We start from the raw sequence: 17,877 nt of genomic DNA on the forward strand, positions 1-17,877 counted from the left end.
AGGCCAGGAAATCACTTATTTAACTTTTCTACTAATAGAACTAAAGGAAGTTTTTTAGAAGGATTTGTATCAAACATTCAAGTATTGGCTCAATTCAATGAACATATAACGAACACCCTCTGGCAGGAATGCTTGGCTTGTATGAGAAGTCCTGGGGCTAGCACAAGCAAACTCCATGGACCAGCTCTGTAGTTGATCTAAAGATGACTGAATGATTCCCATGGCAGCAATACCACACCATGTTCTCTGACCTCAGTTTCCTATTTTCTTATACAAAAGAAGAGGAAGTCTGATTCAATGAATTACTTCCTTGATACACACCCACACACCCTCCCAAGCTTTCTAGCAACCACAGTGCCCTAACCTCAATCACTCTCATCCAAGCTTCCTCTTCATGACCAGCAGCTTCTTTCTGTGTCTTTGCTTTGCTAGTAGGGATGTCCTCTTTGCTGGGAATAACTTTCATTCTCCTTCAAAACATCAGCCCAAAGGCTACCCCCTTTTTAGGTCTACATTGAAATATACCTCCTTCATGAAATCTTTTATTTTTTTAAATTGTAAAACAATATAATCTGATTCTCTCTTGTGGTTCATTACTATATTTTAATGAAGAAAATGTTAGGTTCTAACTGTGAGGCTTTTTTTTTTTTTTTTTTTTTTTTTTTTTTTTTAATGCCAACCATTACATATTGTTCATGTGTTAATGGCTGGAAAATAAAAGCCACAACACCTATCTGGATTGTGATTTTCACTGCCTAGCCCTGGCAGGCTGCCCTGTATATGTTGGCTGAATAAATGAATGGGTATCTAGATCACTCAATTTCTGTAGGTATTTTAATATGATTTATAAATATAAAAGGAACTATGCCATAGGGCATGATAGCAAGCAGGCAGAAGAGTAACATGGTACAAACCTTCATATAGTTTTATAAAATTTAAATACATCAAGATAGAAAAAAAATGATATTTTAAGATATAAATAAGTAGAGAGGATATAATAGTTTTATAGAAAAAAGAAAGTTGTTGTATAATAAAGTATGGATGGCATAAGCACAATATATTCAACTTAAAACCACATTTATGAAGTACCTCATTTTAAAGTAAAAACAGCCAACTATTACTATTGAAAAAACATTTATATATTAAAAGGGTTAACTTCTTTGGGTTTTAGTTTCCTTGTGTAAAACACATCAGGTAGAAAGGAGATACTCTTTTGTCCAGAATTGGAACACATACATATCCAGCCACTCTGTTCTTTTTCTCTTTTTGGGGCGGAGGGCTAGGTGGGCTGGGAAGCTGGTATTTTGAGGGGCTCAGGTGATAGAAGGATTGGGAAATACAGTTACTATATTTTGGTTAATTTGATTAAACTGACCCTCTATGTTAGGACACTATTTGACTAATTTACTTTCTTTGTATAGATTTAGCAAATACAGTATTGAGTAAATAATAAAATAAATTGAGTGTGGTTCTTGTTGGGTTTCTTCAGAATGTTTTTTACAATATTGAAACCCCGCTACAAAGTTCACTGTAATTTCTTCTTTAGAAGAACAGGAATTCAAACTTGACTTGGACCTGGGGTCTTAGCCAGCAGGTGACAATGTTCCTTAAAAGCCATCTGTCTAATAACAATGAGCCAGTCAATCATTTGTTCCAGGAAAGTTAAGAAAAAGAGATGACATAACACATCTGGCTGAGGTGCACTGTCTCTACACTTTAATATTCAGTAAACACTACCTGTTATTTGTTTTTTAGTCTCCAAGTCTCTGGTCTGCTTCAGCACCTGCAGCAGCCGAGGTACCCCATTGAGTTCAGCTACCTCCAACTTGTTGTCATTGTCTTCAAAGACCAAGTTTCTCAAGGCACCACACACGGCTCTCTGAATATCTTCATTCTGAACTTTTAGGAGGTGCAGAAGCTTGGGGATGCCTTGAAGCTGATAGACCTGGGGGAGAAATGGATGCACATTTCAGATACTGTACATATGCATTAATTTTGATGTGGCATTAAAGATATTCAGTGAAATTTGAATGAACAGATGAAGTTGATTATAACTCGTGTCAATTAACAACTATGTGTGGCACATGGTGTGAACAAACATGTCAAATTCAAAGGCTAATGCCGGCCAAATAAACGAGGCATGAGGCCTTCGGGCCACGAGTTTGACATGCTTGGTGTACAATATAATCCTGCTATCAGGCATCTCTCATCAAGGAGCTTACAATAAATTAGAGAAGTTAACACAAAAACCTGTGAAAAAATTAAAAGAGAATATTAAGTGATAAAAGGTGAATAACTGATAGCTAAGTGGATAGAAAGAATTAAGTGATAAAAGCCTTGAGCATAAGAAAGATGAAGAGAACTGGGAATTTGAGGAATAAGTTAAGTTTTATGGAAGAACAACACATTACATGAGTGTTTTTTCCCCCTAGGATAGAACTTTATAATCAATAGAAACTGAACAGAAATCATCTTCATCAATGGTAGCAATAAAAAATTCATTTACCATGGCAATCATAGTAGCAATGCAAACTAACCCTTAATGTAAGCTATTTTTATAGAGGCTGGTGCATGAATTCATGCAAAGGTGGGATCTGGCTGGTCGCCCTCAATGGGGGCTGATTGGGCTGGGCCAGCAGGGGGGAAGGGACATGGGAGGATAGCCAGCTGGCCCTGCCCCCAATTGGGTGGGCGGGACATCAGAGGTGGGGCTGGTCAGGAGGAGGGGCTGGCTGAGGGGAGGGTCCACTGGAGATTGGCCAGCCAGCTGGGCCTCCAACCTGGCTGGGGTCGGCCAGAGGGAGGGGCTACTCCCCTTTTGGGCTGGTTGGCCAGCCGCAGTGCACATCATAGTGACTGGTCATTCCTGTGTTCTGTATATATATATAGATTGCTTTGAGTATTTAAAAAGATTTATATACATTATTCAAATATTTTAATTCAAGTAAATAACATAACTTTACACTTTTTAATGTGCTATTTAAAAAAGGTTTCTTCTTTACAAATACACCAGAGAGAACATGCTGTCTATTAGAAAAAGGGCCAGAGCTAGGAGTAAGAAGAAAAACAGATGATTTAGATCCCAAAACCTATGGCTGCTTGAGAAGAAGCCAAGCAATGGCAGCCTGAGCGAGGAGATTTTGTGTTTTAGGCAGCAAATATTACTTAAAGGAATCAAGAGGTGGACACAGGATTGCTGCAGAGCAATGTTAAGTTGCAGACTAAGACTGTTCTTTCCCATAGGCTTCCATTAGCATGTGGTTTAAAAATGTTTAAGTTGGTGAAGAACTTTTGATAAAGATCCCAGTCATTTTCAACATCATAATGCAGACAGTTTTAGGATCTAAATTGTGAATGGGCAGGCATTTCCCTTTCAGATTAAGTTCATCGCCTATGATGCCCTAATTACACAGCAGTTCATGTCTGGGTGAGAGTTGCATACCTGGCCCAGAGGGCACGTTTTCATATTTCCTGTGTCTCATCAAACACCAGCCTGCCTTCCACAGACAGGTAAATATTAAGATCCAGCCTTCCACAAACAGGTAAATATTATTAAGATCCAGCCTTCCACAGACCGGTAAATATTAAGATCCAATCTTCCAACTTTATATCTTCCTTTTTGAGGATCGGGGAGAAGACTAGAAAGGCAGGAATGGAAGTAAAAATAATAAAACAACCTACATAATGACCACGATAATAATAAAACAAAAAATAACAACTCCTCCTCTCACTTCCATCATTAGGAAGTGGTAGCACAATGTTAAGAGTGTTATAAATATTATCCAATCAATAGCTTGCTGAAACCTTAAGAGAAAAGTACTCTTTTGGTCCCTAAGGCTCCCCTGGTGGTAATGAAAAGTCCTATTTCCACTTACTGGCTCCCTTCAGAGGACACATTTGCAGAACAGGAGACAGCGGGAAGATGGGCCACACCAATTTTGACAGATAATGTCTAGAGGCATGGTCATATATGTGTATGACAATGCCAAAGGTAAAGATTTCATTTCCTAGCTATCAATGAAACCTAATCATCTACTGGATCACTTCATCTATTCCCATTATTATATTTCCTTAAAAGCAGAAAGGTAGAAAGTTATAGACAGACTGTAACTCACGTTTCCCTAATTCCTTCAAATTCTATTTCATAGTTAGGTTTTGAGGCAGTTCACTCTGTGAACACCACAAATGCCAACTATTTTTAAATCTTCACAGGAGCAGCATAAACATCAGATGCAAAAGAAAATCCTATTTGTCCTGAAGGTACTTTGGCAGATTTAGAAATATTTTATTACTCAATTTATAATTCATAAGCTGCCTCCTTCAAAATATGATCCACGGTGGCTTACTGACCATCCCGCATTTCCAGCCGTGAGGACAGCATGAGTGAGAAGTTGCCCGTGGAAACCTCTGACCGGGCTGCAGGCTTCTGTTTCACAGCCTTCTGACCTGTTCTCTGACCCGCTCTCTCAGCCTGCCACTCTGTCCCTCAGCTTTCAGCACCTGTAGGCACACCTTGCTCAGATAAATGCTGAAACCTGACTACAGCTCTACGTTACTGCAGCATTTGACTCACTAGTGCCTGGCATCTACCCTACACTTAAAAATAGAAAACTTACTTTTATCCCTTTCATCAAGCAAATGGATATAAATCTTATCAAATGCATGAAGCTGATGATAGTCTCCTTATTGCATAGAACTGGAAGGACACTGGTCATGAACCCTATACACATCAGGTCTCATGTCACATGTGTTGTTCCTGCTCCTTTAAGTTCAGGGCAGCAGCTGGAGCCAGAGAGGTTACATCTGCTTCCCAGTTATACTAAATCCTCAGGGGATGTGCTCTCCCTTTGGGGGAAGGAAAAAAGAAACAGACTAACACGAATGTCTCAGGACTTCAAAGGAGCTTTCATTGGAGATGGTTTCTAAAATAGACGCAAGGGCAAAATTGCATATTAGAATTTTAAGTTTCTCTTTTGACTCTATTCTGATTCTCTTCCCTGCCAACTCTAAAATAATTAACTGACTAGGGTTTCTGGTGGCAAACCCGCAAAGGGAACAGGCCGCCTCTCTTGGGGTGAGGGCTCCCCTCGTGCCCCGGTGCCTCTGCTTTCACTTCCTTTCCTGTTGGAGGTGCTCGGGTCCCCTCTGCCTCTCTTCTGGCAAAGCCCTACTCATCCTGCAGGAGCCAGCTCAAATGTCACCTCCTCTGGGAAATGTCACTCCCGTTCTCTCCTTTCTGTCCCCTTAGAGTTAATCACTCCCGTTAAATTGGTACTATAACCTTTCAGGAAGGCAACTGACAACTTATGTCCAAAAGTAAGAAGATTCTATTCCAGAAATCTTAGTTAGAAAACAATTTGAAATGCAGACACGGACTACCACACTATGATAGTCACTACATTATTTATAATAGTGAAAAATAAGAAACCACAATTGTCCAGCAATGGGGGAAGACTGGTTAATGATTAATTGCCACATATCCACATGGTGAGGTAGGTGTCTGTGGGAGAGGCAGAACGATGACACAGCTCCCTCGTCCATCAAAAGAGGACTGTGTAAGATAGCAACTGTGTGCGAGGCATGCAGTAGTTAACGTGTGGTACCTACTACTATCACTATTAATACGCCACCATTAAAATGCCTACAAACTATTAATGTTATGAGAAAATGCTTATGATATAATGTTACTGAAAAAAAGCTGAATAAAATGCTTGCATTTCTACTCACAAACACAGACATAAAGAAGGGATTGAGATGAGGGGGTTTGGGAGAAATAATGGGGTTTTAAATTATGAATGGGGCCTGTTACGTGGTATATTTTTAAACAGCAAACATATATTTGTGCATACTTTTAAAAAGCAAAACAAAACAATCCCTACAGACAAGGTAACATATTTAATTTGATTATAACTATTCAGGGTGGGGCAAGCGTAGGTATACAGTTGTGGGTATACGAAACCCAGTTTATTCTTGTCTTATTATTTATCAACTAGTGACCTGGTGCACGGAGTTGTGCACATTGAAGGGAAATTAATTAGAAGGTGGTTGGCAGGGTGGGACTGGGAGAGATGGGCCAGACGTGCCCTGGAGCCAACCTCCCTCGGTCCCTCCCCTGGTTCTGTGGAGGCAGGTGGGCTCCCGCGGCTGGCCTATGGGGATCAGGCTGAAACGAGCTCTCTGACTTCCCCCAAGGGATCCTGGAGTGCGAGAGGGCACTCTGCAAAGTTGCTGTCGTACAGGGTGTGGAATAAAAAACAAGCGTGCAGTAAACCAGATTTGGGGCCAACAGTGCCCCAGCAAAAACATAACCAACAGCAGAAGGTGGAATCGCACAGCCCTGAGAGGAACCAGGCTCCCTCCTCTCTAGTTTCGAGATGCATCACTCGAGAACCACCACTGCCAAGTCATTGCAGCTTGGCAGCTCCTGCACTGAGTGTCTATCCCATGGTGGTCAGTGTGCATCATAGTCGGATTGGTCAGATAGTCAGACACTTAGCATATTAGCCTTTTTAATAAATAGATTCTTGCATTATTTTCCATGCAAACACTATAAGACTACTACTTTTGCCTTAGCCTACATATGCCTTAAAAAATCAGTGAACAAAACCAAAATGATAATATTAGTGGAACCATGGGTATTTTTCTTTCTTTCTTATAATGAACTTGTATTAGTTTTATAATAAGATCTTACAAAACGGTTATAGCAGTCACTGCCTCTGTGATGAGATCTAAAACAAGCATAAAATAAAGCCAATTTAAGAAGGTCTTGCAGATTAAATTAAGGAATTTGTTCTTATCCTGCAGACAGGCAAGCAGGGCAGCTATTGCAAGGTCTCTTGGGTGCTGTGAGGAGAATGGATTAGGCGTGGATAAGAGTGGAGGAAGGGACATTCATTAGGAGGCAGCTGGATTAACAGGGACGATGGTGACAGAGGTGATGTGTACTACTCCCTGGGTGAACTACCACTCACTCACAGGGAAATAATCTGAGTTGTTATTCTGGGCAGGCATTGCACTGTTATCTGACTGCATCTCACAATAACTCTTGGCAGTAGGACTATTATTTCTACTTTACAGGCAGCAAAGCTGAGGCTTAGAGAGGCAAAATATCTTGCTCGAGGACACCCTGGTAATTAGGGTGCTGGGATACAAGCCATCCCTGAATGGCTCCTAAGCACCAATACTCAAACCTCCAAGTGACCCACCTCAACACAGCAGGGAGAACAAATATAGAGGGAGGTTTGGATAATATAAGGAAAGCAAGAGACCATGTGTTCATTTTTTGATAGGGTGATGAGTTTAGTGGGAAGGCTAGGAAGTGGATGGACATGGGTTTGGAACCCAGGAGAGAGAGATGGGCTGGAGATGCTCCACACCAGCAGCATTTAGATCACACAGTAATAGAAGCCTTTAACCTGGATGAGGCAGGTCAAAAGATGGTGCTGAATAAGAAAACCCCCAGAAAGACATCTAACGAATATTTAAGGGTCAGGTCAAGCATCAATTTTTCCACAGAGGAAACCTAAAGGAGCCAGAGAGATGGAAAAAGAACCCAGAGACTCTGGATTAAAAAAAAAAAAAAAAGTTTCAAAAAGGAAAGAGTGATGGACGGTGTTAAACGCTGAGAGTGCTAATCATATAAATTAAAAACTGAAATGATCTTTTTGTCCAACTCTTAATTGTCTTTTATACATAAATTTAAAAACTATAGCATCATGCTTAATATTAGCAGGACTTTGTTAATGTTTGTGGGTTCTAACACCTCCATTCTCAAATTTTCTACAAAGCGTATGTTTTTAGTTTTTAATATAGTTTTCATTATTCTCAAAACTAGTCTTTGTTCTAGTCTTATCAGGGAATAAGAGTTAAGAAGGTAAGCACAGCTTTTATTCTATATTTAAGAAAAAAAATCAAATTAGTAATTTAAGAAATAGGAGATTCGCCCTGGCTGGTGTGGCTCAGTTGGTTGAGGGTCATCCAGTGCCCCAAAGGGTTGCTGGATTTTATTCCCGGTCAGAGTAGATGTCTGGGTTACAGGCTGGATCCTGGGTAGGTGGAGTACAGGAGGCAGCTGATAGATGTCTTGCTCTCACATAGATGTTTCTCTCTCTCTAAAAATCAAAAAAATCAAAAATAATAAAAATAAAAGAGAGATAGGAGAAACCTGCCCCCCAACTTGGGTAACAAAAGAAAATTCAAGTAATTCCATATTATGAAATTCCATATTATAAAAAGTACATATAATAATGTCCCATTTTGAAAGATTATGAATAAAAAAGATTTAAACATGTAGTTTGGCTGGTGTGGCTTAGTGGCTGAGCATTGACCTATGACCATTTGCCTGAATTATCCATAAAAGGACTAATTTTTAGCCCAATTCCGCTGCAAATTACAACCACAAACTTTCTGGCCATGTAAGAAGCCATTTGGGAAGCAGTTCCTTCAGCCCATTCAAGCCTCTAGACACCAGCAGCTCTAGGCCAAATCCAGACTATAATCTCATAAATGAACTGGAGCTAGAAGTGCTTTTGTCTGACTTGACTTACCTGATTTGCAGGACTAACCACATTTTCTTTTCCCTTTGTGAAATCTACTGATTCCCTGAGTACTATCAAAGCTGGTAGGTTAACTCTTTGTTGGGCTTTGCATTCCTGTTTCTACTGGTTGAGTTACATGTTTAACAAGAATAACTTACGTTTGTTTCCCAATGTATTTATCTCAACTGTAGTGGTTATTGTAATAATGCAATTTATTTACCTACTAGAGGTCCAGTGCACAAAATTTGTGCATGGGGTGGGGGGCGGGGTGCACCCTCTCCAATCTGGGACCCCTCTCTCACAATCTAGGACTGCTGTTTCCCTACCACTCACCTGCCAGCCTGCCTGATTGCCCCTAACCTCTTCTACCCACCAGTCTGATCACCCCCTAACCATTCCCCTGCCAGCCTGATCAATGCCTAACTGCTCCCCTGCCGGCCCGATTGCCCCTAACTGCCCTCCCCTGCATGCCTGGTCACCCCTATCTGTCCTCCCCTGCCGGCCTGGTTGCTCCCAACTGCCCTCCCCTGTAGGCCAGGTCACCCCTAACAGCCCTCCCCTCCTGGCCTGGTCATCCTTAACTGCCCTCTCCTGCAGGCCTGGTTGCTCCCAACTGCCCTCTCCTGTAGGCCTGGTCGCCTTTAACTTCCCTCCCCTGCAGGCCTGGTCTCCCCCAACTACCTTCCCCTGCAGGCTCCTGGGTCTCCCCCACAACTACTCTTCCCTGCTGGCCATCTTGTGGCAGCCATCTTCGTGTGTTAGAGTGATGGTCAATTTGCATATTACCTTTTCGTTATATTGGATTCTGAAAATGAATGAATATAAGTATGAAAAGAGTTCTGTCTCTCTGAAAACTAATCTGAGTGCTTTGGAAAGGTTACATGAAGGTGAAGAACTCTAAAAAGCTCTGTAATTATATGTAGACAACATTAACTTAAAAAAGTAGACAACATATAAAATTCTAGGATTTGAACTCATAGGGATTAGTGCCATTAAGTTCTTATTTCATTTTAAAGAAACTAAAAATGGTAAATATACATAAAAGGCATCATTTACATAAGAAAGATGATGACAAACTTTGTAAGTGTGTATGTGTATAATTTTAAAAAACATTTTCTCTGTAACTGTTTGATTAACCAACTATTAGTCTTAATTTCAAAGAAAATAGTAAAATGCTTTTTTTTGGGGGGGCTTGGCAAATTAACAAAAAACAAAAATTAATATTCTATGGTAATAATGGTTCACAATACCAGTGGGAGCATAAATTTGTATAATTTGGGCGAGGATTTATCAAAATAAAAAATGACTCAATAGTGAAAAGGACTGAATTTACCTACGGCCTGAAACAATAAAAAAAACCCCACCACAACAGACAAAGCATACAATGGTTTCAATAACGGGACATGGGGGGAGCAATGATGGGAAATGACTCAATATGTGGAAAACAAGCAAGGTGAGCCTCACTGCTGTCTTGGATCATTGCCTGAGTGAGTTTCCAGGTGATGGTAGTGCATCAAGGGAAATAAGTGGAATTCCACAAGCAGAGATGAGGAGATAGTGCAGAGTCTAAGAAAAAACAAACAGGCCAGTAGTTTGCAGGGAAGAGTACCAGAGAGAAGAGCTGCAGAGAAAGACACTGTAGTTTTGAGTGTTAATAAAAGCATGTGTGTAAGAAAACTGTCTGAGGCCAGGGAAATAACCACCTACAAGGACTAAGGGAACAGCTCCTCTTGCACATACGGGCCACAAACCCTCCTATTCTCACTTAGCCAGAAAACCTCCTAAGTCATGCTGCATTAGGGAGAGTTCTCAGAAGTGTTTTGCCATAAGAAGGACTAGTTAGTTCTAGAATAAATGCTGCTTTGGTCCCACCAAACAAATTTGCAGAGCAAGGTTTCAAAGGATCAAACTGTTTTCAAGGAACCTAACTGCAGCCTAGAACAAAGCTCAAGAATATTTAAAGAAAATAAAAATATGCTGCATCCAACAAAATAAAATCCATAATACCTGGCATTCAATAAGAAATTTCCAGGCATGCAAAGGAGAAATATATGACTGATAATGAGGAGAAAAATAAATCAATTGAAATCCACCAAGAATAGACAGCGATATTAGAATTAGCAAACAAGGTCATTTAAGCAGCAATTTAGACAGTCTTCTGTATGTTCAGAAATCTTGGGGAAAGATGGAACAAGTTAGGTAGGGACACAGAAGATATAAAAAAGACTCAAATTTAACCTCTGGAGATGAAAACTATACTATAATTTATGAAATACAAAAATACACTGAATAAGATTAAACATTGCAGAAGTTTATTGATTTAAAGTATAACAATTGAAATTATCCAAAAGGAAACACAGGGGGAGAGAAGAAAGAAAAACGAGTATGGGTGAGCTGTGGGACAACTTCAAGCAGCCTGATATGTATGTAAATGGAGTTCCCAAAGAAGGGCCAAAGAATATTTGAGAAAATAATGGTGAACCATTTCCAACCAAAATTCCAAATGTGGTGAGAAGTAGAAATCCACAAATTTAAGCTCAATGAACTCCTAAGCACAAGAAAACTACACCAAGACATGTTGTGACCAAATTGCTCAACACTAGTGATAAACAGAAACTAATCCAAGCAACTTGGCTTGATGGGGAGGGGGAGAGGCAGAGACACATTATGTGCTGAGGCAGAATAAGAATGACAGGAAACTTCTTGTCTGAAAAAACTACAATGAAACTTTCAGAAAACTGAAGAACAGAGAACATGTTCCAATTTATCCTGCTAGGCTAGTATCATCTTCAATCCAAAACTGGACAAAGACATTACAAGAAAAGAAAATCACAGATTAGTAACCTTTATACATATAGCTGTATCTAATTTCTTAACAAAATTTTGGAAACAACCCAAGTGTCCATTGATAGATGAATGGATAAAGAAAATGCTATACTGTATATGTACATACACATGTGTACATATACTGTATATGCATATATAACATTTAACATATATTATATTAAATATAATTTATATTATATATAATATTTAACATATGGATGGATGGTTAAAGAAAATGTTATATATAACATTTAACATATATATTCCATATAATACTCCTATACTGTATATTATATTTTATATTATATATATATCACATATGAATACTATTAAGCCATAAAAAAGATGGAAATCCTGTCACTGTGTAAAAATGCATGGATTTTGAGTGCATTATACAAAGTAAAATAAATCACAAAAAGATCAATACCATAAGATCTCATTTATATGAAGAATCTAAAAAGCAAACAAACAAAATACCCAGAAATTATAGGTATAGAGAACAGAAATTTTATGTGGTTGCCAGAGGTGGGTATTTGAGGGATGGGTAAAACGGGTGAAAATGGTCAAAAGGTACAAACTTTCAATTATAAAATAAGTCATGGGGATTAATGTGCAGCATAGTAACTATAATTAGTAATACTGTATTTTATATTTGAAAGTTGCTAAGAGAGTAAATCTTAAAAGTATCATAAGAAAAAACTTTGTAACTCTGTGTGGTGATGGACCATAGACCAACTATAAAATCTAACATTTATAGAACTTCTAGAAGAAAATATAGGAGATTATTTTTGTGACCTTGGAATACAGAAAGATTTCTGATATATCATGAAAAGCATGCTTCACAAGGGAAAAGAAATTGATAAATTAGACTCCATCAAAATTAAAAACTATTAAGAGAATGAAAAGACAAAACATATCTGTGAGAAAATATTTCCAAATCACATCTAAAAATAAACATATACAGAATATATAGAGAACTATCAAAATTCAAAAAGAAAACAAACAAACAAAAAAACCCACCTAAAAATAGTAGGCAAAAGATATGAACACACATTTCACCAAAGAAGAGATGCAAATGCAAATAAGTACGTCAAAAGATGTTCATTATCATTAGTCATTAGGAAATGCAAATTAAAATGACATTGAAATACCACTTTTGACTAAAATTAAGACTCATTATTTCAAATTTTAGCATGTGGAGGAACTGGAACTCTCATACATTGCTCGTGGGAAAGTAAAATGGTACAGCTACTTTGTAAAACAGTTTGGTAATTTCTTAAAAAGTTAAACATACACCTAATACCATATCATCCAAGCATTTCATCCCAGCTATTTACCCAAGAAATGAAAATATATATTTTAACAAGTATGTTCATAGCAGCTTTATTTGTAATAGCCCAAACTCAAATGTACATCTACAACTAAATGGTATATCTGTCAATGAAATGCTACTCCGCAACCACACACACACACCACACACACACACCCCTACGCCTACTCTGTGGTACATATATAAATGAATCTCAAAAGATTTATGCTGAGTAAAAGAATCCAGACAAAAATAGCATCTATATTAATAAAAGGGTAATATGCAAATTGGTCACGATGTGGCTGTGTGGGAGACCAGTCGGCAGGGGATTAGCAAGGGATGACCACATGACTGATCAGCAGGCAGCGTGAGGAGACCAGGCCAACGGGGGGGGGGGTTAGTGAGGGGTGACCAACTGACTGAGCAACAGGCTGCATGGGGTCACCAGCACACGCGGGGGTGGGGAGGGGGCCCAGTTAGGGGTGATCAGGCAGGCAGGCAGGCAGGTGAGCGGTTAGGAGCCAGCAGTTGGACATCCCCCAAGGGGTCCCAGATTGGGAGGGTGCAGTCTGGGCTGAGGGGACCCTCCCCTCAACCCCATACATGAATTTCGTGACCCAGGCCTCTAGTACATAATAAATATCTGATTCCATTTACATAAAATTATACAAAATCTCTATTACCTATAGTAACAGAAAGCAAATCATTGTTTGCTTAGGGTCTGGAAGTGGATGGGGGAGTGGCAGGATGTATGGATTACAAAGGGGCACAAGGAAACTTTGGAGGTAATGGACATACTATCTTGATTGTGAAGATTTTTCACAGTGCCAAACATGTCAAAACTTTGTCATACTATACCTTAATAAAGCTATTTTAAAAATGAACAAACTAGTGTATTTATACAACAGAAATCTATGCAGCAGTTTAAAAAAATAAAGTAGAGCTAATATATATGAAAGATTTCCAAAATATTAAATGAAAATAAAGTACAGAGCATTGTAAATAATCTGCTACCATTTGTGATTTTGTTTCAAACAAAATCAACCCATCCAATAATTGTTTTTACATACATAGGTATCTCTGGAAAGATACCCAGAAACTGGTAAGAGAGAGACACAGAGAGAGAGAGAGAGAGAGAGAGAGAGAGAGAGAGAGAGAGAGAGAGAGAGAGAGAGAGAGAGAGAGAGAGAGAGAGAGAGAGAGAGAGAGAGAGAGAGAGAAAGTGAAGGAGAGAGGAAATAGTAGAGAGAATAGGAGAGTGAGAGAAAAAGAGGGCAATGGAGAGTAAGCTGGGGTTTGGAGTAGGAGAGAAACTCAGTTTTCACTGCTTACCTATCTGAACTATAACACCCCCCCACACACACACACACAAAATGTAGTTTTACAACGGATTTTAGATGCTACTCACCCTTTTCCGAGCTTCGGATTTCTGGAAGCACTCGTGCTGTATGAAGGTGGCCGCCATGGAAATCCTGGCAGGTGGCGTGTGGTCTGCATCGAGCATACTCACGGCCCGCTCCAGGGTCATCTCCAGGTCTGCATTCCTAGACAAACAGTCACAGGTTCAGCAAAATTCCCACCTGCTCCCCTGCCTACCAACCTGATCTTCCAGAGATGACTTGGCTAAATTGGGAAGCATCTAGAACACGTGAGTCTTGGCTCTTCTTCAGCCAAGAGAAAAATCAGAATCCGAGATCAGAAGGCACAGGAAGCTAGGAGCAGAAATACTCTAGCTCTGGTCAGACTGGTCTCAGAAGACATCAGTGAATTTGAGCAGAATCATACAATAGACCAAAGAAAGCAATTGAATTCTGTATAAGATAAATATGGATAATGTGAGCATTTCATCTTTAAAGGCACAATAACACTTTAGGTGAAGTTTAAAAGAAATCTGGCCACAGGAATAAAAAAATTATTGCTGCCCTGGTAATGTCACACCTGTAGAGGAAACACCTTTCCTCAAAAATCATTACATTTTTCTCAAAGCTGCACAGAATCTGTCATTTCAGCTAAAAATGAGCTTCTAAAAAAGCATTCAAAAAGTGTTCTTATTGAATGAGTATAATAGTATATAAATAGTAAAAGCCAGAAAAACTGGGTTTGTTCTGTTAAAATAAGTCATGCTGGTTTGACAAAATCTATCAGGAAAGGTAATGATTTAATGCAATTATAAAATTGCACGCTCCTAAAAAATTTTATACACATTATGTTTTCATTTCCTTTGCTATTGTATGATGCTGAGATTATGTCTAGCTAGTAGACATAATGTACTTTTGTTCTTTACTAATTGTAGGTATTTATAGTGGTGATAAAATCTAAGGTAGTTTGACACTGAGGATAATTTACAGAGGACAATTAAAATGCTACTTATAAAAAAAAAATAACTCCCAAATGCCTCATAGAACGACACTGTTTTCTCCCCTTTTATTTCTGCCTGGAGGGACACCTGGTTAGACAGTCTATTATCAATGAGCTTCCTTAAGCATTGACCCATGAAACCACATATTAGCGAATATGTTAAAATGATGTCAATGTAAATGAAAAATCTAAGAGGAGGCAGTGTAAAATATTCCTGGTCAGAATATGAACTATTTAGCAATAAATAACAAACAATCCTTTTTAAATGTGCAATCCCTCAGCAATCAGTGTCCCTACTAGCTAACAGCACAGCCCTGCTGCACGCTGGTTCCTAGGTACTAGGATGGGGCTACACCTCTGAAGACTTGTGTGGGGTGCAGGGGGTTAATGGGGGAGAAGGGAGGGCATCTGCAATACTTTCAACAATAAAGATTAAAGATTAATGAATAGGGGCTGGGTAGGTTTGAAATGAGAGACAACAGAAAGGAGAGCATCCCCAGTGGCAGGACTCACAGGGGACGGCCTGAGACACTGACATGAGCCAGGGGCACACCAAAGCAGGGAAGAGAGTCAGGCATGCACAGCCCCTGATCACCTATTTCCCTCATTATAGGCAGTATGCCTGCCTTTCGTAGAGAGCAACATTTTCAAAGAGAGTTTCTTTTTATGGTTTCTGATCTCTAGGATGCCAACTTTAGGAATCATCCTATGTAATAAAAGGGTAATATGCAAATTGACCCTAATGGCAGAATGACAACAATGACTGCTTGACCAGTCACTATGAGGTGCACTGACCACCTCTTGGTTCCTTCCCCCGGCTGGCAAACAGGGAACCGGGGGTGGGTGGCAGGGGACACGGGTGGCACCAGGCCAAGGCTCTCGTCCCACCAGTCAGCCCACACACACAGGGTGACCTGAAGTGAAGGTGGGAATATCCAGCCTCTTGGTCCCTCTCCCAAGCCAGCAGGCTCTGATCGCCGGCGGTGAACAGAGAACCAGGCATGGGTGGCGGCAAGGGGCGGGGCTGGCTGTGGGCAGCTGGGGAAGATGGCCCTGATTGCAGGCCAGGCCTAGGGACCATATCCATGCCAGAATTTCGTGCACTGAGCCTCTAGTCTAGGGGTGTCGAACTCAATCAGAGAAGGGGCCAAAATCTAAAATCCAGCCTAAATCGCGGGCCGAATGGTTTACTGAACAGTCATAAACTGTCATTGTGATGGAAACACAGCGGAGTGCAGTGATGACAGCCCGGTGCGGGCCACATTGCAAGGCCTGGCGGGACGGATTTGGCCCGCGGGCCTTGTGTTTGACACATGTGCTCTAGTCAATAGATACCTTTTATTTTTTTAATATTTTTTAATCCCAAGTGTTCCTTCTCTTCTTCGAAATATAATTATTCTAATAAAATGTACCCTATTGTTAAAACAATGACCTGAAATACTGTGGTTAATACTTCTTCCAGAATTTGGGTAACAAAAGAACCATGATGGAAAGAGTTTATATTTCATTTCTCCCTTCTTTAATTCCTTCATTCTCTTACCATATATTTACATAGTGACTGTTATGGACCTACCTCTGTTTTAGGGTGCTGAGAATATAAAGATAAGACACACTCACAAGAAGCTCAAAGTTTAGAGGGAGGGCAGGTAAGTAAATAGATAACCACAATATATTATTCTGGTAGAGACAGCCACACAGTGTCACTAACTGGGGCACCCAGACTAGACTGAGAGGGGAGTGGTCAGGGAAGGGTGTACCTGAACTAAGCCAGGCAAAATCAGAGCTACTGGGGGAAAGGGATGAAAGATAGGTAGGAAGCTAGGTAGCTAGATGGAGGAAGAAAGGAAATATATGCATAAATATCTTCCATTAAGGGAAATAAAAGAGGTTCTCAGTGGTTTGAGTGTTATGTGGGGGTGGTGTGGGAAGGGTGGTGACAAAGGATGAAGATTAGAAAGTTGAGACTGGAGTGATAAGCAGGGGGAAAAAACATGGGTCTTATGTGCCATGCTGAAAGGCAGGAAAACTTGGTGGGATTATGGAAAAGTTATGAACTAGATAGAGAAATAATCAGATTTGGGAAGCTTAATTTAACAGTCCTAGAGAATTGTTCTGAGTGGTGAGCAGGATCTGAGATAGACAGACCCATGCCACAGAGATGGAAAGAAGAGTAAACATTTAAGGCCCATTAAGGAGATAAAAATATGATCCTATCTAATAAAGAGGTAATGTGCAAATTGACTGTCATGCCCTCACAAGATGACTGCTTATGACCAGGCTGGCAGGGGTGTTAGTGAGGGATGACCAAACAATTGAACAAGCAGGCTGCAGGGGGCGGTTAGTGAGGAATGACCAAATGACTGAACAGCAGGCTGTGTGGGGTAACTAGGCCAGTGGGAGGGAGGGGAAGTGTGAGGGGCAACCAGGCTGGCAGGGAGGGCAGTTGGGGGTGACCAGGCCAGCAAGGGGGACAGTAAGAGGCAACCAGGCCGCCAGGGGGGCAGCTAGGGGTGACCAGGCTGGTGGTGGTGGGGTGCAGTTGTGGACGACCAGGTGGGCAGCAGGGCATTAAGGAGTGACCAGGCTAGTGGAGGGAGCAGTTAGGAACAACCAGGCTGGCAGGGAGGAGGCAGTTGGGGGTGATCAGGCTAGCAGAGGGGGAGCAGTTAGGGGTGACCAGGCAGGCAGGCAGGTGAGCGATTAGAAGCCAGCATTTTAGGATTGTGAGAGGAATGTCCTGAATTGGAGGGGGTGCAGGCTGGGCTGAGAGGACCCTCCCTGTCTATGAATTTCGTGCGCCAGGCCTCTAGTTGGTAATAAGTGATTGTGGAGGGAGAAGATAAGAAT

The 17,877-nt window shown here is 40.5% G+C and overlaps 1 protein-coding gene across 1 annotated transcript in view; it reads right to left on the minus strand.

Annotated features, from left to right (window-relative positions):
• The window catches only part of PKP2 (plakophilin 2), a 73,615-nt gene that overhangs the window by 35,921 nt on the left and 19,817 nt on the right, over positions 1-17,877 (minus strand). The window contains exons 4-5 of the mRNA XM_036456380.2: positions 14,081-14,216; positions 1,738-1,945 (exon numbers count right to left, since the gene is read on the minus strand). Of these exons, the coding sequence (XP_036312273.1) occupies positions 1,738-1,945; positions 14,081-14,216 (344 nt within the window). The remainder of the gene's footprint in view (positions 1-1,737; positions 1,946-14,080; positions 14,217-17,877) is intronic.

Source organism: Pipistrellus kuhlii, unplaced genomic scaffold (assembly GCF_014108245.1).
Source record: "Pipistrellus kuhlii isolate mPipKuh1 unplaced genomic scaffold, mPipKuh1.p scaffold_m20_p_3, whole genome shotgun sequence".
NCBI classification, from domain to species: domain Eukaryota; kingdom Metazoa; phylum Chordata; class Mammalia; order Chiroptera; family Vespertilionidae; genus Pipistrellus; species Pipistrellus kuhlii.